This window comes from Strongylocentrotus purpuratus, unplaced genomic scaffold (genome assembly GCF_000002235.5).
Source record: "Strongylocentrotus purpuratus isolate Spur 01 unplaced genomic scaffold, Spur_5.0 spur5_contig_864, whole genome shotgun sequence".
Classification (NCBI taxonomy): domain Eukaryota; kingdom Metazoa; phylum Echinodermata; class Echinoidea; order Camarodonta; family Strongylocentrotidae; genus Strongylocentrotus; species Strongylocentrotus purpuratus.
In genome coordinates, this window is record NW_022145573.1 from 482,382 (window position 1) to 508,691 (window position 26,310).

Here is a 26,310-nt window from a genome sequence, read left to right on the forward strand (position 1 = left end):
CTGAAAATGTGATAGGCATTTTGGGCTTCTCTGAGATTGATATGACCAGTTCCCCTAACCCAACAGACAAATGCTGATTAAGTCCTTGGTACCTACATGCAATATGCAAGTTACTGCTTTTTTTTGGTTCCACCCTTTTTTCTCAACGACTGAATGGCTCCAGTAGAGGTGTTGTGGTCTAGTATATAAATCACTCAACTGCTGATCGCAAGGTACGGTGTTTGAGTCCCGCCACGGCACTAATGTCCTTTGGCAAGACGTAAATCTACATTTGCCACTCACCATCCAGGTGCTAAATGGGTACCTGGTAGAATGCGAAAGTTAATGTGTTTGGATGAGCAAGTTGCGCTTGTAAATTGGCGACCGGGCCGGAATGCTCCCCAGGGAGTGGAGAATGTGCATATATTGTTTGCGGTTAAGACCTGAATCAGATGACCACTGTAATATGTACTGCGCCTAGAAACAAAGTATTAGGCGCGTTATGAATGTGATGTATTATTATTGTTATTATTATATAATATGCAAATCACTTTTCTTTTTTTCCCCTCTTGTTCTGAACTAGGGAGCTAATGGTTTTACATGCAAGCACAAACCAATTTGCTCAATTCACACAATCAAAGATTTAAAAAAAAAAAATCTATCGACTTCAACATGAAATACGAAGTAAGTGTACATGAATTTTCTGTGCATTCTTTTGTGAAAAGACTCAATGCTTTTTCACCTTTCACCCTGACAGTTTTTTTGTTGAGAATTGTATGAGCGTAAGTACAAATCATGATTACAAACTATAGAAAATTAATACTGTAAAGCACCAATAAGAAAACCTTCCTCAGCATTTTCAAGTTTTTCATCTTTCTACGGTATTAAGAAAAACTCCCTGACAAATTTTTTTTTTTTAAATTACAAAATGAATACATGTCCTGCACAGCACCCTTAAAACTGAGAAATCTTGCCAAGAGCACACTTTGGTGCACCATCATCTTTACTTCTTTTTTCTCATTGCAAATTTCCCAAACACATCTTAAAAAGCAAAGATTAACTGACTAGCTAAGCTAAAAAAAGCACACTTGTTATACGGATCATATAAATAAGAACACTTGTGATCAAAGATGAAAACCATTGAATAATTCCAAAGTTATAGAATACTGTTTAAAAATAATTGAAATTTCAAAACAAAAACAAAACAAATTAGTCATCCATGCTGCCAAGCATTTTGAACATTATGAAGGGTCAGTAAGAATGGGAGGTTGCGTTTTATATTTTTTCCTTGATTTGACCAGGTGCCTGGTCTTTGTATAATTTGTTTTTTTAATGAGCATTGCTTATTTCTGGTTGTCTCTTGTAAGCTTGTAATCTTTTAATACTAGCAATCAACAACAAGTCCCTTGATTGTTTTTATGTATGTTATACATGTACATTTCAAGTCATTTATATTTCATGATATGATCCATCATAATTTATGTTGATACTATGTGATGTTTAATATGAAACAAAAAGGATCAATAAAACATGAAATACCCAAAATACCCAAAATAATAATTGAAATTGCATAAATCATAAGTATTACTGTTTGAAATAGCAAAAATCTTTACAGATTTGCAGCAAATTAATTTTTGGTGGGATAAATAATTAAGCTACAATCAGTAATACAAAAAATATATAAAAATACAAAACACAGCTTGAACTGGTCAGAAAATATACAAATCCTGTGTTCTTGAATAATGTCCACTGTATCTCAGTCTGTTACATAACCCAGTGAGTTATAGGAACATACAAATAGTTTAATTCCAAAAGGAGCTAAATTCATTTTTGTAACTTCAAAGAAAAAAGAAATTGTTTACTAGATTTTGCACAGGCGTCTATGGAAAAGTGATATTAGAAGATGCATTTTTTTCATAATTTCTCCCAAAATTTAGATAAATGATTTTGTTGAAAGACGGGTACTTAAGTGCACAATGTTCCGATATCTAAAACTCTTTGCATCAAAAGTGGATTTAGCTCCTTTTGGAATTAAGCTCTTCATATACAGAGACTGAAGTACGGGTGCCCAAAGGAACAGTGACAGGCATGGTTGACCTCTACATTGCTTGATTGTCTGAGCGTGAACTGGTTCAAAGAAAGCTCATTTTCCAAGTTCTCCCTGATTGTCATGATAGCCTGAAACTCTGCATATAAAATAAGCACACACCGAGCACTGCGCTCTTCAATATTTCAAACATGAAGGAAGAATTTGTAATTTTGATTAATTCTGGTAGATGTAGTTGCCAATCCATCAATTATACAACTACCCGTAGGTGAATGCATTTACTACATAATCAATTACTTAGCATTACTTTTGAATAGTTCCTTGAAAATGCCCATAGACTACTGGTAGTGCACATACATACACATGCTATACATGCTCTTTTTAAATGCATGTTTTTTTTAAGTGGAGCTGAATTGGTATGATTGTATTGGCTAAATTTCACACATTTTGGGGTCTAAAATTACCTTCATAGCAATTTTAAATTCTAAAAGGGCACTATAAATGTCATAGATAAGAATAAGAGCAATAACCATGCACTTTGAAGGCATTTGCGATCTGAAAACAGAACTCAACTATTCCTTTAAGTATGCCATGTAAAAGCTAAACCTAAAGCACTAGTGCATTTTGGTCAGAATGTACCCATCTTCAGAGTCAGAAGCATTTTTGTGTTAAATCCTAAAATGCATAGAAATGTATGGTGCTTTGAATATAATTTGTATAAACTATAATTTCATCAATCAAAATATATCAAATTTGCTAACAATATTTCTTTTTGCACACGCACTTCTTATCCCTGTTAGCCAATGGGATCTGATCTGGTTTGGGCGTGAACTCTGACCCCTTACTGCTCCCGTACGACAATCCTTTAGTAGCATCGCTCACTTTCAGTCCGTACTCGGACAAACTGAAGACTGTTGTAAAAGCTAAACCTCATGCACCCACATCAAATTTTCATAAATCCTATACAATATATTTTTCAGAAATTATTCCTCATCTACAACCATTTTTTAAAATCTCGAAGTGCATAGAATTTTAGGTTGCTTTGAATATAATTTGTATAAACTATAATTTCGTCATTGAAATATAAAAAATTTGCTAAAAACAATTTTTTATTTTGCACAAGTACTTGATTATGAATCCTTCTTATCCCCGTTAGTCAAAGGGATGTGATCTCCATTGGGCGTGAACTCTGACCCCTTACTGCTTCGACTCTTACTGCTCCCGTACGTTGATCCCCTAGTAACATCCGTCACTTTCAGTAAGGACTTGGAAAATCTGAAAACTGTAACAACGACAGGAATGAAAAAAGAAAATGGTATGATTAAAGGATGGCCTGGACATGAGGGAAAATGACCCCTTAAAGAGAAGGTCGAGTTCGGGGAAGAGGTGACAAATAATTTGTGAGCTTTATCATTGTATCATCCAAGTGTGAAAGAACATCAGATACAAAGAGTTCCCTGAAAAGCATGGCTAATCAAATGCCTTAATATTCAAAATATCGCATGTAACATCATAAAAATCAGGACAGATTTTTATACCACATGTTCGTGTAGTCCCATTTACATCTTTCTGTGTACAGTGCTTGTAACTTTACCAAGACTGGGCCAAATTTCTTATCATTTTGATGATTCCAGAACCTTACAGTTACACACCAATACTTATCAACCTTTTCTGATCGATTCCACAACGTTTCTTTCACAATGCAATCGCATTACCAGAACTCAACTTTATACAAATACGATTAAAATGGGGTAACTAAGTAAAATTAAAAGGCTTTTCTTGAAATGCCTTAATTTTCAAAGTAAAATTCCATGGATGCTTTAAACTATGGACCTATTTTGCTTTGTTTTACATGTATATATTTGTCATGTTTAGACAGGATTTAAAAAAAAGATGGAGTAGAAATGAATGCAATACATTTCAAGTTTGATGTTACGTACCTGCGAATGAGCCCCCACAGACGATGATGATCATGAGTGTGGAACCAGATAGGAGGATGGAGAGGGCGTAATAGATAAGCGGTATACCGACGACCACCATCCAGGATGACATCACTACCAGTGGAAGGAGTGTGCGAGGAGGGACATGTCCTGGTCTCGACGCATCGTAACCCTCAAATGTGTCGTTCCGCAGAAAGTAGTCATATGCTTCATCCTGCAAGGCAGAACAAATATAATAATAATATTTAATTTTTATATAGCGCTTATTACAAATGTCTTTAAGCGCTTAACAAGTATACTATTACCCTGGTCATTGGATTCAGTGCTTGCCCGCACACACCAGTTGCTTGGAATATACCAGTTGCTTTGAATACCTGCTAATCTTTCACAGCATAAAATAGGTATCTCTCAAGGCAAAATTAGGAATACAATTTACTTTATATACTTTTCACAAAGAACTTTTAACAAAAAGATAAGAATCTAGGGTTTAATACAATATCTTGAAGGCCAGACATAGGAATCATTCCTCCAAAATAGGAATTGCTTTGTAGCTATGCATTCCTTTTACTCAATTAAATGAAATGAGACATTGAAATGTTAGAGCCCCATATATTATGTCCAATGTGAAACGTGGCAAGTGTCAGAGAGGAGCCAGGGCCTGAATTGGTTCCTGAAAGGACAGAGAATTCAATCTGAAAGGGGACCAATCATAGTCAAATAATTTGTTCTGTATGTTTAAAGTATTACTTCTCTAAAGAGAAACAGCTAAAAAAGTTCCAATGAAACTTTCAATATTAGTGAAAGGAATAACATATTAAGAAGCTTATTGATGAATTCATACTAAGCAAAGAATGAAGTCCAATTATTTCTGAATGTAACAAGTAATTCAAAGAAGCAATGTTATATGTTATGAGGAAACTAGATGGAATTTTGACTGCGCGCAGTCAAAAATGATGCCTCCGCCATAGAGCAACTTTACTTTGGCTCTGTTAGATACATACATGACCCAAGTTTGGCACGAATCCATCGATCGGTTCTTGAGATAACACGATCACAAGCTATTTTTGTATACATAATGAGCCCTGTGACCTTTGACCTCCGACCTCGTGACCCCAAAATCTAATCAGTTCATTGGCTCTGTTAGATACATATATGACCCAAGTTTGGCAGGAATCCATTGATCGGTTCTTGAGATATTGCGATCACAAGCTATTTTTGAATACATAATGAGCCCTGTGACCTTTGACTTTCGACCTTGTGACCCCAAAATCTAATCAGTTCATTGGCTCTGCAAGATACATACATGATCCAAGTTTAGAGAGAATTCATCAATTGGTTCTTGAGATAACGCGATCACGAGAACGGGACGTACGGACGTACGGACGGACGTACGGACGGACGGACAACCAGAAAACATAGTGCCTCCGGCTACTTTGTAGCGGAGGCATAAAAATGTATAAATATATATATTTCAAACAACATTAATAACATAGCTCCATCTTCCAAAAATGTCATCCAATCCCCAAAAGATGTCTCAAAGCACCCAGTAAAATTTACCTTTTGTTTGTACATATCATGACAATATTGTGCTGTAGCGTCTTCTGAATCAGTTGGTACTTCATCCAGTGGAAGTTCTCTGAAATTGGAAGTAAAAAGGAAAATATTAGAAGATACGATTAATCTTTATAATGCTGTCAAATACATTTTGTATCTATCATATTTGTACAGGTTGAAAAACAGTACTGCTGTAGCTTTCACAGAGAGTACAAGCGTGCTTACCACTGCACTCATTCATGCGCAGTGCTCAATAGCCTACACACTACATAAGCGCACTTTAAATAGCTCTACGCGCACTACTGTCATCCTGTACTTAAAAATGGATCCGGGTTAACTCGGACCATGGGACAACGCGACCTAGCTGCAAATACGGTCAATTGTTGTCATCTTACCCTAACCCTAACCCTACATGTAACTCTAACTCTAACCATACCCCTACCCCTACCCCTACCTTTAACCCTAAACATGCAAAAAACTGACTGAGTTGTCCCTTAGTCTGAGTTAGCCTAACTCCTCAAAACGGTTGGATAGTCCGAATGAGTTAATCAAAAGTGACTGCGTTCGTTCGACCAATCATTTGATTGGGATCTGGGAGTGTGTTGAATAACACACATTATGAAACATAGAAATTATGATTAGTCTTACCTTACATATAAATGGAAGTCAAACTGTTTCCCACAGATAAGATCATAGATCGAGGGCTGAGCATTGTATTGGTAAGCTATTGTAGCATCATATATAAAAGGTACTGCAATGAAAAACAAGAAAACAGTAATGAGGTGTTGAAATTTGAAAAAATATAAGAATCACAATAAAACATAAAAGTCTGGGCCCGTTTTCAATAGATCTCTAAGAAATTTTTCTTAAGTCTAAGAAAAGAAATGTCTTAGAATTTGTTTAGGTTATTAAAGAAGGTTGCCTTATCCATATTGTTAACATGGTAAGCACTTTGTCTAAACCAAGACGACAGATCAGACAAAATTCTTAGACCCGATGACGTCATATTGGAAAGTCAAATTGGTTGAGTCGAGCTACTCAACTGTAGCTTAATAAAAATCGCACTGCACACAAAGTTATACACAAATGTATGGGAGTGTATGGTAGGAGTGACGCTCACAAAATTGTTTTGGTCTTCATCGTAACAGAACCATCTCAAGGCTCTCAAATAATTTGGCTTTCCGTCTGCTAGATAAAATTCCTAGCCAAGAGATACAACTTTATACCGATATTGGCCAAGTATGAAGCTCACTACGGAGTTTAATTTACAATTACTATTTTTTTCTGACAACAATTATTTAACTGAATACTAGTCTGAATGTTCTGCTTTCTTTTCTTTCTTTTTTTTATCTTTTAAAACCTTTATTTATCAAGTAATTCGTACATACATCATGATAACAATAATCATAAAAATCACTGCACAATAATTACAAAAGGTAAGAACAGATGAAAAACGTCCAACAATACACAAATAGTGGGTAACACTTTCTTTTCTACAGTATATATCATAGGATTAAAATCAAAATAATTCTTCCACAGGAGACCATTTCTTATAGTGCATTCCTTCAATCTTCTTTTGTTTTGCAATGTTAAGTTCTATATATTTCGTGTTACTGATAAAAGACATTAGCCCAATTAAACATGGTTTTGCGTTTTTGCATTTTTGGATATAAATATATCTTTTAAACATAAGCAAAAAGTGATTCAATAGCATCATATTGGGCCCTTTCCAATCTTTGATGAATCCAAACATTATTCTTTTCTTGCTGAAATCTTCAAACTTAACGTTCTGCTTTCTTTTAGTAGTAGTTGAATAATAAAATAATAAAAATGTTGCTTATAAAGCGCTTACCACCGAAGTCTCTATTAAAGCGCTATAACAAACAAAATACAATGATAAACAATTACATATTAAACAAAACAAAAAGAAAATACAAATAAACCTAAAAATTACAATACATATGAAGTACACATCAATGTGAACAGAGATTTAGTTAATCATCAAAAGCAATTTTTAAATAAATGTGTCTTATAACAAGTTTTGACTTGGTTAACAGTTGACGATTAAGGTTTTATTTTGCTTGACCTGTTTACCTTTGCCCTTGTATGCCTCTATACACAGGTTAAAGCCTTTAGTCCTGGGGACCAAGTGATGCTTCAGACATGGTAGGCCCTTCTCTCGAGCAAATGCTTGGCTCTTCTCGTATTTCTCTTCCGTGAATCGAGTGCCTTCACAAAATATCAGGGTCTACATTGAACAAAAACAACAAAAGAAAATAACAAAAAACAAGTTGAATTTTCATTGCCACTAAATCAAGTGGTTATCAGTATTATATTGTGTGATTATATACCTCACAACTGTATCATTAGACCAAATGGCAATTAAGCGGTACAGTACAGGGTGATAGTGAGCACTAAAAAACCTTAGCCCCCACCCCCCCCCCCCCCTTGAGTAAAAAAAAAAAAGGATTTGGGGAAGAAAAAAAATGGCATCATTGGAAAAAAAACATTCCCCCCCCCCCCCCCCCCCCCCCCCCCCCTTGAGAAGGAAATTGGGAGAAAAAAATTGGGAAAATAAGGGGGAAATCTGGAAAATAGGGATAAAATCAGGAAGAAGAAAAATAATTGGGGAAAAAAATAATAATCAGGAAATGGATTTGAATCGGTTAATTATCAGGCATGGTATATGCAAGGGAAGTCTTGCATACCAGTACATAGCTCTCATATCCTATCTACCCCCATACTTACCACAGTAGGAAAGTCATATGTGGTGATGTTCTTGAGCTGTTTCATAAGACTGTTCTTGTCTTTAGCATAATCCCGGTTGACAAACAGTTGCTCTGTCAACCAGAAGGACCAACCAAAGAAAGGCACATACTTGATCTCTTTCTTCATCAGACACTTGGCACCCTATCAACAACAAGAAAAAGAAAAGCTGGTTTGTTTATATACGCAAAAAAAGAAAATGTGATTTCACAAACATATTCAACATTTATTTAAAGGAAATATTATGGAGGGCAAATGTCGAAAAGTATCACCTCTGGAAAAAAATGTTGACTATGTTAAACAAAAAAGTATAATTCATTTTTGGATAACGTTAAGTATAATTCATGTGTTTTTCTTTGTAATCGATATAATTTTATGTCTCTTATGTAAGCATTATTCAATTAATAAATGATGGAGAAAAAAAGAAAAAGAAGCTGATTGTAGCTATGTTCACACTAACCTTCTCGTTTATGAAACCCTCAAAGTTATAAACGATTGTCTGCTAACAACGGCAAGGGTTCACACGAGACCGAAACAATGGGTACTCAGAATTCTAGACTGCCAGCCGGGAAACACTCATTTTACCTACCGTAAATCTCCGTGTATAAGACAATTTTTTTAAAGTTTCGATTTATGCCCCTCCACCTGGCACTATGCCTGGCAATGTCTCCCAGCTCAGTAATCGGTGTGTTGACTCACTACTCGGAAACTACAACAACACTAAAATTTGTCTGTCATCTTGGTTTGAAAGTAATCTTTCTAATAGACCTCAATATGAAGTTTATAATAATAATTCCTCCACTTTTTTTTCTTGGCCCAAAAATAGGGTGCGTCTTATACACAGAGATTCACGGTACAAGCTAACGCAACCTCAAACTTGATTGTATCTGCACAGAATAAATGTTCAACTACTCTTTTGTGGTTTATTATATATATAGTACAATGCTCGTATTAGCTTTACAATGAATTCTGATTGTCTGAACGAGTTATTGACTGCGGGTAAGGCATAGATCTTTAATTATCAAGTCCCTCAAATACATGTAAATGTAGGCCTACTAGCATCTGGCACCGTTGGCCCGAATTCACAAAGGAGGTTTACATTTAACCCATGGTTTAACCTTCATTTACATAACCCATGGTTTGAAATTAGCGCAAAATAAGCGCAACACAGTCAAGAGGTCCAATATTAGACGCACGCAAGGCAAGATACGCTTATTTTGCGCTAATTTTTAAACCATGGGTTATGTAAATGAAGTTTTAAAGACCCTCAATACTACTGGGCCAGAAGGGAGTAGACCACACAGCAAGGTCACTGACAGGTGGCTATCTCATTAACTCAGCTCTCAACTAACATAAGAAAAAGAGGATCATGGGGGACCAACAGGCACCGATAGGGGAAGTTTTCTCTATAGAGAGAGCAAGTAGCTACAAGTACGACAGTGGGGTTTTAAACCATGGGTTAAATGTAAACCCCCTTTGTGAATTCGGCCCCTTGAGTTTACAATAAAAGTTAGTTATTTTGTATGTACTGTACTTGCAAAAAACAGTCACATAATCAAGAAACTTATAAACCTTTCTAAGGGCGTGTTTATGCTTCACTTTTTCTGGCCAGAATCAGGCATCTGTTACGCGTTTAGTTTAAAACGCGGTTGTGTCCATGCTCACCTTTGTAGAATCACCGAAAAACGGCGATCACGATCGCTGATCGTAAACTCACAAAAAGATGCTTTTACAATTTGTAAACGTGTTTAAATGGGGTCAACGCACTGACCTCTAGTGGGTCTATGTAGCATGCACAGTGCAGGTTCGCGAAGGTCGAATCCAGCTGCAAGGCCAATTAAGGCCACCCAGGGAGAATTGCCTGGAGGAGCCAGAGAAGTGAGCATAAACAGTACACCGTGGAACTGCGATTACGATGAGCGTTTACGATGAGCGTTACAAATCGCTCATTCTGCCTTCAAAAGTGAAGCATAAACACGCCCTAACTTTTTCAACAGAATCATCAATTCATATACGCTCTAAAAACTAGAATGTGAAATCACCATTAAATAGGGCCTAGGAGTTACAATTTTTGTTAAATGGTAGATGGAGATTAAGACTTTGAAGTTTGAAATTCAAATCTAGCATGTTAAAAGTGTTAATCTGACATTTTGAAAAAGGATTCACTCATCAGCCCTTTTAAATGATGACTTGAATTTTAGTTGTTAGCGTGTACAAATAGTATCAATTTAGAGATAAATAGTGGATGGGAATTACATAGAGCTTTAAGAGAAGAAAAAATATGCTTACATATACAGAAAATACAATGGTAAACAAAGATAAACTTGGATAAAACATTGTGCAACAAATGCACTTTTTTATCACTTCATGAACACTTCTGAAAACAGCAGAGTCATGACTCATTTCTTGTTTAAACATTTGGATTTAGTAGAAGGACAAGTAATCATGCACAAGATATATTTAGTTGCTGCTTATAAGTATCGGACTATCGGCTTGCATGGTGATGTAGACATACAGTAGGCTAATACGGTTGCACTATGTGAGAGAGAGAGGGAGGATTGGGGAGTCCTGAAAAAGACTGTCGGTAATCTTTCTTACTTGAGTGTTTGTGTAGTCCTGAAATGGACTGTTGTAATCTTTCTTGAGCTTATAGCTCCAAAGAGAACTATAGCACCGGTTGGAGAGGAAGGGTAGTAGGAGGGGCTTGACTATCTGTCATCTAGATAGTCATTAAAAATACTGACCTACATCAAACAGTTTTAGTGCACAACTACTCATGTGTAAATTATGAAATCAGTTTGATAATGTTCATAACTGCAAAATTAAAGGCATTTATAGAACATACATGTGCCTGTCACGAGGACAAACAGAGGGGAAAAAGACATGAAGAAGAAGAAGACAGAGATATTTGATAAAGGAACTCACTCTTAACATCTTAAATCTTTCCGCCATTTGCCAGATGACACACCAGTCGACACCCTGCCTGTGATTGACCACCAGAAGGGAGTGGTTTTCCTTGACCTTCTCCAGAAACCTCTTGGTCCCATAGAAATGGACTTTGGATCCTGACCAGTAGTCTGTTAACCAGACCACTTCTGCAAAGAACAAGTAGGATTCCTTCTCCAATTAGAACATTTGACATTTTTTCCATAAAATTACATAAATAAATGTCTACAGATTGTATATTATGAAAAAAGAACATAATCCTTATGAAATGGTTGGTTTTAAGAGGAAATATGTGGCCATGCATTTATTTCTCTAAATGTGCAACCAATCATTAGAAAGTAAATGTACTAATCACCGGTCAAAAGCATCATTATATGACAGGCCAGTTGGTCATTTAAAATTAGATTTAACTTTATTAGTCAAGTTTGGATGTATGAACCTCTGATGAGGTTGATTTATCACAGAACAAGCATCCTCATCAGAATGATTACACTACAAATCATATGTTGAAGTGTCACCGGCGAGAATCTCTGGCTGACTCAATTCTCCGGATAGTTAAACCCACATTTTGAGTGGCATGAACATCTGGTATCTTTCAACATCTTATTAAAGCCCCACTGTCCTACTTGTAGCTACTTGCTCCCTCTATAGAGAAAACTTCCCCTATCGGTGCCCGTTGGTCCCCCATGATCCTCTTTTTCTTATGTTAATTGAGAGCTGAGTTAATGAGATAGCCACTTGTCAGTAACCTCGCTGTGTGGTGTAATCCCTTCTGGCTGAACTAGGACAACCGACCTTTAAAACACTCCTTTTTTTTGGTCACTCTATCATCTCAGTCTTTTTCAGAAATACAACCAAGTTTATGATCAAAAAGAAATTTTGAAGTGAGTCTGCCTATACTTGCAACAATTGTAGTGCTTGAGCATCAATTGAACTGCATATCAAATATGACTAATAGTTTAATAAAAATATCTAGTCCCACATTAAGTTTAAAGGTAGGCTTTACTACTTCAGCTAGAAGGGATTAGACCACCCAGCGAGCCAGAGAGGTACTGTGACAGGTGGCTATCTCATTAACTCAGCTCTCATTTATTAAACATAAGAAAAAGAGGATCATGGGGGACCAACAGGCACCGATTGGGGAAGTTTTCTATATAGAGGGAGCAAGTAGCTACAAGTAGGACAGTGTGCCTTTAAAGTACTTTTATTAACTTATCAGGGTTTCCATCAGTAATGCTCCATCATATCTCATTGAATTGTTAAACCAGAAAGAACACTGCATTCCAGTAAAAAAAGTCTTTATCTTGGGTCCCGTCGTCTGTGACAAAATCTTAAGGGGAAAGGTCATTTTGATATGCAGCCACTTGCCAGAATATCTTAGAAATGAAGACAAATATGACAAGTTCAGAAATAATTTGCAAAAATTTAAAATGCTCTAAATCATCCCAAATTTTTCTTGCATACGTTTCAAGCCATATGGAGCATTTGACAAAAAAAACACTCAAACGCGCATGCGCGCGCGTTTTTTTTGCGCGTTCTGGTATTTTACAATTTTCTCTGTCATCATGTTTGACATATTTTTCCAAGCATTTTGATACCATGTTCATCTCTTTATCACTATTAATAACGGAATGAGCGTCCGTTCAAGATAAATATCCGTGCGCGCAAGCTCATGTATTACATAGCATATATGGGCAAAAACATGCCTATAAAAAGTCCATTGGGATGAATAAGGACTGCCAAGTTTTTTTCATATTTAGATAGAGTATGAGTCGAAGATATGATTTTATATCTCATTTGGCCATTAAATGCATCTCGACGTCATCATAATGGCCTTGGAAGTCAAAATACAAAATTGCATATTATGACGTCATTATATTTATGGAAAATTTAGTGTATTTCTCATAATATTGACTGATTTTCTTCCAAATTGTGGTATCTTGTAGCTGAGGCAATTGCCTACAAGATAAATACACACTGCTTTTTATTTCATTGATGTCATCAAAGTACAAAATTCAATTAAAGGCCACATGTAAGAATTTTCTCAATTTGAGTGTTATGCCTATGTAAGGTGAATTTCGTTCACATCATGAATCTACATGACATTGATCTTTGAGCACTATCTAGCTTATTTGTGCTCTATGTTCTCCCAAATTTTAATACAGTGTAGCTAAGAAAATTATCTACAAGAATGACGTACGTCATTTATCTTTTTGATGACATCATCATAGTGAAAAATTCAATTAAAGGCGACATGTCAGAATTTTCTTAGTTTGCGTGTTAGGCGACTTTTTCTGCAATCCTGATTCTACAAATCTCTATCAAATACCTAAAGGGGGCGCTATACCACTCTTAATCATGGTCACCAGGGAATTTCAGTATAAACTTTTACATAACATCATATTTTGTAATGATAAACTGTATCTTTTTGGATTAACACAGTCAAATGTATGTTCCTTTTGTAGAAAAGAGGTAGAAACCTATCGTCTTATCTTCTTTGAATGTCCTGAAGGGTCCAGAATATGGAATGAGGTGGAAAACAATTTAAAGATGTTTCAGTTTCTTAATATTCAATGGATTGATGTATTCCTTGGTTTCATGTTTTGCCCCTATCCCTTTTTTTGGTCTGTCTCTGCATCTATCTACAGTATATCTCTCTCTCTACTCTTTCACCCTCTGCCTCTCTCTCTCTCTCTCTCTCTCTCTTGCCTTGCCTCCCTCTTATTCTATTGCTCTGTCTCCCTCTGCCCTACACAGTTGAAACTTGACTCATGGATAGACCATAAATGGGAGAAGTATTTTATAACGAAAGATGAAATCACGAAAATGCATTCTTCATTATGTTACACATGAGCATATTTATGTATCACCTAATTCGTCAAAGTGACGAATTAAAGTCTAGTATTTATTTTGTTTCTGTATGGAAGAATTTATTATAATTCTTCCATAAACTTGTTCGCAGGATATCTCAATAATGGAACAAGCCATTGTCATGAAACTTGGCCTGAAGATAGATCTTAGTCCAACTTAGAACTGCCTGACTTTACAGCGACGCCAGGTCATCGTGATGTCATCATGACGTCAGTATGTGAAATGTCATTAATGGTCGTACCTCAGCCATGCAATATCAATTTCAATTCAAATTTGGCATAAAATCATGCTCAGGTCATGCGTCAGAATTTTAGCCCACGCACATGCGCCTTCCATTTCAAACGTGCGCGTACGCGCTCGTCAAAAAGAAATAAGAATTTAAAGTGCATAAAACCCCAAACCAAGTAATTTTCTATACGTTTTAGACAATTTTAAGCGTTTCAAAAATATCCACGCGTGCGGGTCGGGTTTGCGCGTATTTGCGCGCATAACGTACGTGGAACAGAGAAATTCCTTTTTTTGCATTTTTTGGATTCCTTTTACTTTCCTCAACAATACCTGTAAATTTCAGTCAATTTTGACACATAATGATGGAATAAATGGGCGTCAAAGATAACAACACGCGCGCACACACATTTGCAATTTTAAAACAAAAACATGCCTATGTTTAATTGGTCATAACTTCTGTAAGTGGCCGGATAATCCAATTTCTTTTAATAAGTGGATTAAGTATGAGTTGTATTTATTATTTTCCATTTTGATGACGGGATCATGACGAAATTTGTGGTCAAAGATGACGAGTCCAAATCAAACTTCAGTTTTTACATGCAGTTGTGACGACGATCAAACTCAAATGATCGCAGTAAAATTTTAAACGTCCCACAGAAGTCTGCCGTCACTATAATGCGTCTTAGATTGGTCTTCAATTGTGCTCGTCATTAATTGTCTTACCGCTGGAGACTTGGAGATGTCTTTTCTCTAACTGCTTTTGATTCTTTTTTATGCTTCAAATTTGTCAGATCAAAATTGGATAAAATGACCCTTCGCAAGTCTGATCTTAAATTTATCGACCTTTGATACTCCAGACCTACAGGCAAATGATTTAGATGACATATTTTATGATCCCACAGGCAGTGGAAACTACCTCGCACTTTTGGTCATCTTAACGTGTATTCTTTGCTCAAGGCCCCAATTCAATTCCAAATTTCCAACGTTATTTAAATTACACGAGGGTTTGTAACTTTCTACAAAATAGACGATAAACAATTAGCCGAAAATAACCTCGTGTCAAGTTTAGCTGAATGAATGCGGGTATTATTCAATGGTAAAAAAATTGTAAAACAACTTTGAATTAAAGGGAGACAAAAATCTTTTCTCAAAGTTTGTTTGTTGATTCAGGGAAGCAGGGTGCGATCCAGCCGGGGGCAAATTTCAACAACATGAAGCAAATAGTAAGCATCTAAAAACTTCAGATGCCTGTTTGATTATGATTTAAATTTGAGTGTATGCCTCAATCATATATAGAGAATTTAACCACTAATTTTGCTAAAACGATTCTCCTCCTCCCCGTTCTTCTTCATCTTCTACTTCCTAGTTGTAGTAGTTGGAGTAGTAATAGCAGCAGTATCATAATAATCATTGTTATATTTATAATTATGGGTCATTCCATGTCAAATCACCCAAAAAATCTGAAAATCTTAACCCGACCATTTTTGATTTTGATGAAACTTAGTGTACTTGTTGAGTGTGATCTCACAGCACCAAATCCAAAATTTTAGGTCAATTGGGTGAGGGGTTTGGGAGATACGGCCCACCAAATTTTGAGATTTTTTCAAAAATGGGGTGGCGGGCCTACCTTTGAACCCTTGTATCTCGGGATCTAATGGGGTGACATATCGGGTGATTTATAAAAATACAAATACAACCACCTCCATAGCAGATTCGCCGGAAAAATAACGATGTTTTAATGACGTCACTATATGGACCAATACTGCCCAAGCAGACGACATCCCATAAAGAATGAACATAATTGCAAAGCTATTATTTTTCAAATTATAATGAGTTTAGTGTATATAAATGTAATGGCATGTCAAACCATTCAAAAGGGATATGACCCGATTCTGATAACTAAAATCTTTTGCTTGTAAATACACAGGATAGGGGTTAATTAACAATCAAAGAAACTAGACTTTCAAATTGAAAAACCCCCGGAATGATATTAAGGACGGCATTTGTTCCCTCTTGAAACACTGAACATACCGCGTAGTGTGCAGCTGAATATACAATGGCGTCTTATTTTGCTTACAAGTGACAGATTCCTTTATTTTTGTATCGCTGCATTTGTCATCAAAATAAACCATGCGCGGGTTTAGAGTGAGGCAATAGATTATACATTTAGCCTGACGGTAGTGAAGTAAGAGAAAGAACTCAAGAGAAGATGAAAACACAGGCACTGAAAATGTGTGAGATGTCATGGGACATCGTCTGCTTGTGCAAATCATGTCCATACTGTGATCTCACACATCTCAGCAGCGTTCGGAGAGCTCTTCAGGTGCTATGCCGGGGCTGTATTTAAGCGTTTTGTAATTTATAATAATCATTACTTCGAATGTGTCCAAGCATTGAATTTTGATAACCTTGTCGAATCAAAGCTTCAACTTTGCAATAATGAAAATAAAGTTAGTTTTTAAAATCAATGAATACCTACTTTAATACTATTATGACGTGCAGTAACAAATTGAAATTTCAGAACTCATGATAAATTCGTTTAACAGTTGATTCCACTTGGTTGATTCTATTGGTCGGGTTATTTAGCAGAACGAGATAGAAATTGACATTCTCATGGCTTGTCTCTACAATGCTATTTGAACAATACTTGGCGACAAAAGACGGCATTTCTATGTAGTGTCAAAAGCCGTCAAAAAACAAAAACATGGCACATAAAAAGATTCTCAGTACTGGGTCTGATTTAAAGGAAACTTAATTTGAACCCGGCCATATTCTGTCTCTCTTTGTCGCTCTCATTTATCATTGCCTTCGTTTTCCCACGCTTTCTTCATTCTTACTTCGGAATATGTAATGTGTATGCACGTGTATGCCTCAATCATTGAGAATATACTCACTAATATTGCTGAAATGATTCTTCTCCTACCCCTTTTTCTTCATTTACTTCTTCTTAGTAGTTGTAGTTGTAGTAGTAGTAATAGCAGCAGTATCATAATAATCATTATTATTATCATTGTTATATTTATAATTATAGTAAATATCGTAATTATAATCATTATTATAGTAAGTATGTGTTATTGTTATTATTCTTATAGTTATTTGTATGCTTTTTCTTCTGATCATAATTATCGTATACACAATACGTCATGTGCCAAGAATTTATTGCTATGATACATCCAAGATGTCTACCAAAACTGTCAATTCGTTGTTAGAATTTCTACTTTAAATTGAAATAAATTATATACATGTAGGAGAAATAATTAGAAAATACAATCATGATTTTGGAACTAGGGGATTAACATGGACATAATGCACTTGTTTACATGACCACATTATCTCTTATTCATTCTACCTCCAATTTTTCAGACTGTTTTCAAAACAATATCATGTTTGTCGATCATAGTTCTATGTAGCTTGATGTCTCATGGTAATTTAAGCAATCTAAGCAATCTAAGCAACAATTTCTGAATTTTAGCGACAATCGTTCGCCATTGCTGCTCTTTAATACTATTATGACGTGCAGTACCAAATTGAAATTTTAGAACTCATGATAAATTTGTTTAACATTTGATTCCACTTGATTGATTCTATTGTTCGGGTTATTTAGCAGAACGAGATATAAATTGACATTCTCATGGCTTACGACTTTGCATTAGTGTTCATCGTCTCTACAATGCTATTTTAACAATATTTAGTGACAAAAGACGGCATTTTTATGTAGCGTCAAAAGCCATCAAATAACAAAAACATGGCAGATAAAAAGATCCTCAGTACAGGGTCTAATAATTTAAAGAACACTTAATTTGAACCCAGCCATATTCTCTCTCTCACTCATTTGTCATTGCCTTCATTTTCCCTCGCTTACTTCATTCTTACCACGGAATATGTAATGTGTATGTGTAGGCCTCATTATGTTAATTAGGGTCAATGGTCAAATTGTCTCAATATATCTTCCATACATCCATAATTATCAAGGCTACACAGTAGAAACTTGACATATGGATAGATCATAATGGGAGAAGCATTTTATAAAACTATATGACATCGTGAAAATGCATTCTTCATTATGTAAATCAATAGCATACGTATCACCTAATTCGTCAAAGTGACGAATTAAAGTCTAGTTATTATTATTATTATTTTTTAAAATCTAACAAACTTACGAAGCCACATGAGATTGATGAGGTGCCCATTGATCGTACGATACCAGCTCCTATTGAACGGCCAGATAACCAGGGTGAAACATTGACTTGAAGTGACGATGAGGGCGCTAATTATGAAGATACAAAACAGCCAGATGTGTACGATAGTTGACTGCTTGACCACAGACGAGATATCCATGTCGGTGACAGCTTACACCTGAGCAATTCCACAAAGGAGATATCAAAACAAACATGTCTCCATGAATCACAATGGATAATATCCAGATGAGTATTAAAAGTTATGTTCCTTTTTATGTGCAACTTTAGAGAAAAATACATGATTCTTTAGAACCCTTTTAGCTTTTACTGAAGGCACTTTAACAAAAATCTCAACATAGTGATCTATTGTGATATATGTATTTTGGATAGGAGGGAGGTTTCTCATTCTTTGTTAATTTCTTTCCAGGGAAAAATTGACTTATATCATCGATTATTTACAGAACACTTTCCTGCTGAAATAGACAGTCAAATACAATTTACCATTTAGTTGTCAGTTTTAGAGTAATATAATGATGGATGAAGCATAATCTTTACTGTAATCTCATTTAATAACCTACAAGTACATTTTTTTCTTCAAATTCATGACACAATCACCTTTTTTCTCAACTAACTGAATCCCTTGACCTTGATTAAAGAGATAGTGAGAATTTACCGTGTAATATTAACCTACTGAATACTCTAATTCCTGTAGACTGAACACAGAGACTATAGAGTTCCAATAGGAAAGTGATTACTAAAGGCAAAGCAAAATTGTAGAAATTCTAGAGTTCTGGGGCCGGTTGCATAAACCTTACCATTGATGTTAACTTTGCCATCAATAGCAACTACCATGGTAACAGGGCTCAACAGCTGAAACTCCTGTACACCTTTTTTATGAGTGTAAGGTTGCTGAAGATTTAAGACGAGCTTTTGTTGATAAAATTGGTCTAAAGCTATCTGTCAGATATGAGGATCTATCTAGGAAAAAAATGATGTTTGGATTCATAAAGGATTGGAAGGGACCACATAAAATATTATTAAATCACTTAATTATCTTATTGAAGAGATACATTTATATTCAGAAATGCAGGAATTTAGTAGTAAGTTTCATAGGTTTTGAAACGTTCATTTGCAAAATCAGACATATAGAATTGGTAATTGCTAAACAAAAGCACAAAGAAAACATGCACTATAGAAAATGGTCCCCTATTGAGAATTTATTTTAATTATCCATAATTATATTTTGATAATGATACAGTTCAAACCACCCGAGACTGATTTTTTTAGTTTTTACATCAGGTCTGTTTGTTTGTTTGTGTGATTGTTGTTGTTTTTGGGGGGTAATTGTTACAGTGATTCGTATTTGATTATTGTTCTTTTAATGTTATACATGTACATATATTTAATTCTTGTATGATTGTTGTTTTTGTAATGTTACAAAAAAATTCGAAAATCAATAAAAATTTGGAAAATAAAAAAAAACAGGGCTCAACAGCCAATCACAATCCAGGTTTCCATGGTAGTTACCCTTGATGGCAAAGTTACCATCAATGGTATATATTGTGCAACTGGCCCTGGTCATGCCATTTCTGTGTGAAACAAATTGTCTAGAAGCAATTGGAAAAGGCTGATTATGCAGCACAGAGGTACCAGTATGAGGTTTTGGTATCATCTAAAATTATTAAAATTTTGACTTGTCTTGCCAAAAAAGTCACTTCGCTATACACAGACTAGTCCAGAATCTGCCCGGTCCTTAATAATTCCCTACACACTTGATTCACGCCGTCGAAGATGGCATTATATAAAAAAAAACTCATAATTATGCTCACCAGCTTTTTGCCGGGCATCCTAATTTAATGATCATGCCATCATCGGCTGGTAGCAAGTAAGTAGGGGGAGGTAGCGTTGGTGTGGTGGAGATCAAAATTGAATACCAGTAGGCCATATTCTGGACTATAAACAGACATGTGGTATGAGGCTGCAGTCTACAACCTCTAGCTGTTACTTGCCATATTTAAAAATGAGGGCATTTGAAGAGCCATCCTTCAGAGGGTGCTACTCTTCCACCCACCCACTGTAACACTAACATTAAAAAAAAAGAAGAAAGCTCACAAATAGTTGTTAACTTTTCTCAGAACTTGACCTTCTCTTTACTAATAGCAAACAGCATTATGTAATTCTGTTATCATTACCTTAGTATGCAATTGAGGGTTTGCACAACACAGTCACAGCAATATCAGATGCTGCAATCTTCCCTTGATATCCTGCACGCTTCAAATGATACACGTAGATTGAAGCTCTTAGTTTCTTCAAGCCTACTCTGTAAGAGTGTTGCGATCTTTAAACAGATGGTTTTGATGAGCAACAGAGATGACGGTAGAAACTCAAACTTGACTTTTTTGTCAAGTCTTGAAATTGAAGTCTTCCAGTATATCTGTATCAACCTGAAAAAGAAAAACGTCTTTATCATATTCTCTGGTTAGAGCCAGCAGGGTGTTACAATAACACAGAGTTAATGCACTTTAGGCTCTGAAAACACCATTCAGGAGATATTCATTTTCATATATATCATATACCGGTATATATCTCCCTTAGCACTTTACATCTAGATATCTGTAAGCACTTTACCAAAAGATTTCATCCCAATCATCTGCATATTCCACTCAATTCAGACAAAACTGCAACCGGTAAATGTGCTTTTATTCCTCTGAAATCACACCCCCCCCCCCCCCTCCCGAATAGCACAAAGCCATAATTCATTCAAGCTAGTCCATGGGTATCGTAAATACTTTTTCTGCCAAGAAGCCTGCTAATCATTTACACTGTAATAGCATTACATGATGTAACAAAAAAACACCAAAGAGAGCAGTAGGTCTCAACAGACCTGAAAAAAAAGAACTTGGTCCATTACACACCCCTCTTCCCCCCCCCCCCCCCCCCCCAGGGTTGGGGGGTAAATACCGGTGGCGGTAATTACCGGCGGTAAATACCGGTAAATACCGGTAAATACCGTCCGGTAAATAAGATGCGCGTCTGGTAAATATGTAAAAAACAGGAAATATGATTTTAATTCTCTATTTATTAATAATTTTACTTGTTTTTAGCCCCATAACTGAAAATATTGTTCTGAAATAATTTGCAGCACAATACTCATAGTAGGAACACACAAACAGATTTATAAAATCCTCACTGCATACAAAATTGTACACACCCAAACAAATGGCATTTTGTGCTTATGCTAATTAATAGGTATTCATGAATATGGTAATTAGCAACTGGGAACCAAAACCTTCATACAAGTTACTTTTATTGTAAAGTTTAAGATATTTGAATAAAATCAGTGAAAATTTGAACAAAATCGGGCAAGGAATAAGGAAGTTAAAGCTTTTTGAAATGACTAGTCACTAAAGGGTGATATTCAATTTGATGACATCCATGCCTTTTGTACATCAAATTTCATGTTTTTCCTTCTTTCTTGTGATTGAGATAATAGAATGCAAAATGATATTCTACTTCACATGTTATGAAATCCAATCAAGAGCACAAATGAATAGAAAAAAACGAAAGACTTGTGAAATTTGATGTACAAAAGGCATGGAGATTTGTCCACAAATGATGTCATCAAATTGAATATCGCCCTCCAGTGACTAGTCATTTTAAAAAGCTTTAACTTCCTTATTCCTTGCCCGATTATGTTCAATTTTTCACTGATTTTATTCAAATATCTTAAACTTTACAATAAAAGTAACTTAGTATGAAGGTTTTGGTTCCCTTTAATGAAGAACATCATATCTAGAATAGGTGTTTATTTGGTATCTTTTTCCTGTATTTGTTTCCAACAGTACATAATTACAGACCTAGACAAACACACGAACAAACACACACACACACAAATAGTACACACACAAGAGCAACCATACTCACCACCATTGTGTTCAAAATTGGACAATCCCTATGAACAAGTGAGTGGAAAAATATATTTCCCGGTAAAAAGTGGTAAATACCGGTAAAAAGCGGTAAATACCGGTAAATACCGCTTATTTCCCGGCATCCGGGAAATAAGCCTCCGAAGCGAGAAATATGCCAACCCTGCCCCCCCCCCCCCCTCCCCCATGCAGAATTGTCTACTTTTTTCAATTTCAATTTGATATACAACTGTCCATAGACAAAGAAGTTTGGTGGTCTACTTTCATTTTCTTTCGGGAAAGCGAGCTCTGAAGACCATGGCCTGGAAAGTCATCAGTTCTCCCTTTCTTCATCCAATTCTTGTTTTTATTTCAAATTTGAGATAAACCTAATCAATATTTAATGATTAATTATAATTTTCTTTTCTGTTCTTGCTTGTATTTTCCTTGTGATTTACATGCACCATTAAGATTAAAAGCTCAATGGATCTTCCGTGTCCTGCTACGGGATCAAAACATGTGCAAATAATCAGACAATGGTAAACTCATCTTTAAAACTATAACACTGTCTTCTTCTTAGTTTTACAAACAGCTCATTATTTTTTATTTAAAGGGAGTCACGCGTCAGTTTCCATGTGCAAAAGGCCATAAATCGCTGACACCAGACTTGGTGGGAAAACCATTAATGGGAGTACAAATCTGCACACAGCATACCCGTTGGCCAGTCAAGAATTACCCCCTTATCTCTCGGATAGTCTAGCTTCGGATCCCGCTTCAGATTGGGTGAAGAAAAGGCAAAGCATTACATAAGGTCGAATGGTCATAAAACTCAAGGCTAACCCTGGTGATTGACAACACTTACGTTATTGGGGAAACACGCGAACGGTGTTGAATTCCCCATGAGAGCTAACTACCGAGTGTCTTTAAGTCTTAAAAAAGATTTGAAGAGTTCCCATGGTATGGCCATACATGTAGCAATGTTGGAAGTAGAACTGTCTAATGCTTTTGGTCTGATGTCATCACCATCACATCCACGACATCACCAGACATAGCTAGATCTGGTAAGTGGTAACTAAAACGTTTATTCAGATTTGCTACGTGGTAAACCACTTAGAGACCTGCTAATGTCTTAACGGCCAATCAGGTTGAAAAGAGCAGCTGAGCTGCACACACAACAAGTCAATACTATATACTTTTAGTCCTACATAGTACATGTATTCTCTTAACTACTACTACTAGTACTAGTATCTAGTACTGTCTATATGATACACAAATATGAAGTGCGGGTGGACAGTACACTTAAAAACTGGGCATGGCACAGGCCACATCATATTTATTGTGAACAAGCATACATGATCTCAACACCATGCAACACCATCATTATATAGAATCATGTGATTAACACCAGTCCCCTTCAAAATGACCAATTCATGCCTAGATCATAGATGTAGGCTAGATGATCTCATCATCATCATCATCATCATCATCTGGTACAGGAAGAAGGCGTTGGCCTGTAATTCCCGGTCACTGCTTCTAGGTTTAGCCTGTTAGATTTTTTACTGAGTCTATGTGCATGCACAGGAGTGGAGTCATGGGAGATCAAAGCGATACTCCCACCAATGCTTATCTACTGTATGTGTCTTTTGAATTTGTCTGTTGTTGTCATGACCACTATATTTTCTGGCAAACTGTTCCAATCTTGTATTATTGGTCTGCTGAAAGACTTACTTCCAGTCTGCAGTGTTCTTTCTGGATCTTGAGACAGTGCCCTCTCATGGATCGGATTCTACTTGCAGGCTGGGAGAAGGAATGATCTTGTGGGATGTCAACTAGTCTGTGCATGATCTGGTGGACTGCGATCATGTCTTCTTTTACTGTAGAACAGAGAAGACATGTTCATGAATTTAAGTCGTTCTTGATATGGGAGGTCCTTGATTTCTCAAACCAATTTGGTAGCTTTTCTTTGCACTCTTTCAATTTCTTTGCATCTTCTTTATATCTGCTATGCCAAAGAACACTCCCATATTCTAGTTGTGGTCTAATTAGGGTCTTGAATAGAATCGGTAGTGTTGTCTTATCCAGTTTCAAGAAAGTTTTTTTCATTATTCTCAGAAGACTCTAGATCTAGATCTAGACTCTAGATCTAGTTGGTATCCCTTACTAACCGCTGTTGATACATGTTGATGGAATTTCAGCTGGATGGATCTCTATCATATGATCATAACTTGAGATGTAACATTGTTAGATGGACAATCTATTCCTAGTAGATCTAGATCTACTACCTTCTTCTTCCTCCTATCGGAGATCAGCAGCTACCACTACCACCAGGGGACTGCAGTTTGTCATAGCAGGCAGGATCAGGATTGTCATGTCAGGTAGAAAGTGTATTAGCAATTGCTAATCTAAGTAATCTATGACTGGGTATGACTAAAAACTTGAACCATGTCTATGAGCAGTATTAATACTCATGGCCTAGACCTATAGCCAGCGCCAGCAGAGTCTAGCAAGTAGCAACGGAGCACCAACGGTCAGGTACGGGAGGATGTCGGCGTAGAATTTCTCATGATTCGGCTCTCACCACCCGCACATAAAACTGCAATAATAATGGACAATTCAAACTTATCCCCAAACTTGTTAACAACCACATCACTCATATACATGTAATAAAGATGGGGCAAAGGTGGAAGTTGCGATAATGATTGAAAATGGACATGCTTAAGATAGAAATTTAATAGTAATTTGTGTTCTCACCATGGCATGCACTTCGATGTTCAGCCTGCCAAGATTTCTACCTGTGAGTGATTGAGCGATCGACCCGCGCAAATGCAAAGCGCAACGCGATGCAAAATGTGCATACGCTGTATAATTTATTTAGGCAGACGGTGATCTATCGATTTTTATTGATCATTTATGGCCTTGGTGTTTTTCGTTACATAATCGGGTACATTATAACTGCCGAACTGCCACTCCCATCTCTTCTATGTGTAACAATGTAAACCACTTAGTAACCATAGCGGGGGTTGAGGGGGGGGGGGGGGCACTCCCAACAGTGGCGGATCCAGCCCCCCCCCCCCCTGGCGCTCAAGGGGGGTGGGGGGGTAGTTGGGTAGTTGGAACGTGAGTTTTATATTATGTTTTTAAGAAACGGACAGTTTGTATATGAGATCAGGAGTAGAAATTTTCTGTCATTTTGAGACTCATATTTTGCATAATTGATATTCTGTTTCATTGAATTGAGTTTCCCGGAGAGGCCTAGATTCAGTTGGTTTAATTAAAGAAGGAAGAGAGTCAAATGAAGAACCAAACAGGCGCGTAGCCACGGGGGGGGGGGGGGGGGGGGGGGGGGGGGGGGGGGGGGGGGGGGGGGGCAGTAGGGCGGTCGCCCCCTCAAAAAATAAAATGTCGCCCCCCCCAAGGGCGGATCCACGTAGCGATTATTCCGGCCCGCCCCCCCCCCCCCCCAGCCCCCCAAAACGATTTTAAAAAAAATAGGATAATAACGTAAAGTTAACCTTTATAAAACAAAAAACAAAAGCGCCCCGCCCCCCAGCTTACTCGCCGGAAGGCTGAGTCGGCACTAAATTTTGTATTAAGATTTGGCTACCCCCTCCCCCCCCCCCCCCCCCCCCCCCTCCCCCCCCCCCCCCCTTGACGCCGTCTGGATCCTCTGCAGGCGCGGATCCACGAGGGGGGACGGCTGACGGGTCAACAAAAAAAGAATTTAAAAAAAAAAACTCTCACGAATTACGTGAAAAAAACAAAAATAGTGGTCTCCCCCCCCCCCCCCCGCTTATTCACCGGTGGCTGAGTCGCAACTAATATTTTCTCACGGATTGGGGCCCCCCCCCCCCTCTTCCCTCCGGCTGGATCCGCCACTGCATGCCCCCCCCCCCAAA

At 36.9% G+C, this 26,310-nt stretch overlaps 1 protein-coding gene across 1 annotated transcript; it reads right to left on the reverse strand.

The window, feature by feature from the left end:
- Positions 1-3,004: 3,004 nt before the first annotated feature.
- On the reverse strand, positions 3,005-25,219 carry LOC115919369 (1-acyl-sn-glycerol-3-phosphate acyltransferase delta-like). Its single transcript, XM_030972969.1, has 10 exons — positions 25,166-25,219; positions 20,702-20,953; positions 18,492-18,687; positions 11,212-11,381; positions 8,269-8,430; positions 7,615-7,768; positions 6,169-6,271; positions 5,524-5,602; positions 3,967-4,180; positions 3,005-3,308 (listed from the first exon to the last, which is right to left on the reverse strand). The coding sequence occupies exons 3-10, from the start codon at positions 18,667-18,669 to the stop codon at positions 3,157-3,159; spliced, it is 1,212 nt and encodes a 403-aa protein (XP_030828829.1). The 5' UTR covers positions 18,670-18,687; positions 20,702-20,953; positions 25,166-25,219; the 3' UTR covers positions 3,005-3,156.
- Positions 25,220-26,310: the final 1,091 nt, after the last annotated feature.

What these genes read in the sequence shown, in the direction of transcription:
- LOC115919369 (XM_030972969.1), bottom strand. Translation starts at nt 18,669, where the DNA reads ATGGATATCTCGTCTGTGGTCAAGCAGTCAACTATCGTACACATCTGG. An exon ending in CATCAATCTCATGTGGCTTC is followed by an intron (nt 11,382 to 18,491) that starts GTAAGTTTGTTA and finishes TGTTCTTTGCAG; the next exon opens with AAGTGGTCTGGTTAACAGAC. An exon ending in AGAGGCATACAAGGGCAAAG is followed by an intron (nt 6,272 to 7,614) that starts GTAAACAGGTCA and finishes TTTTCATTGCAG; the next exon opens with TACCTTTTATATATGATGCT.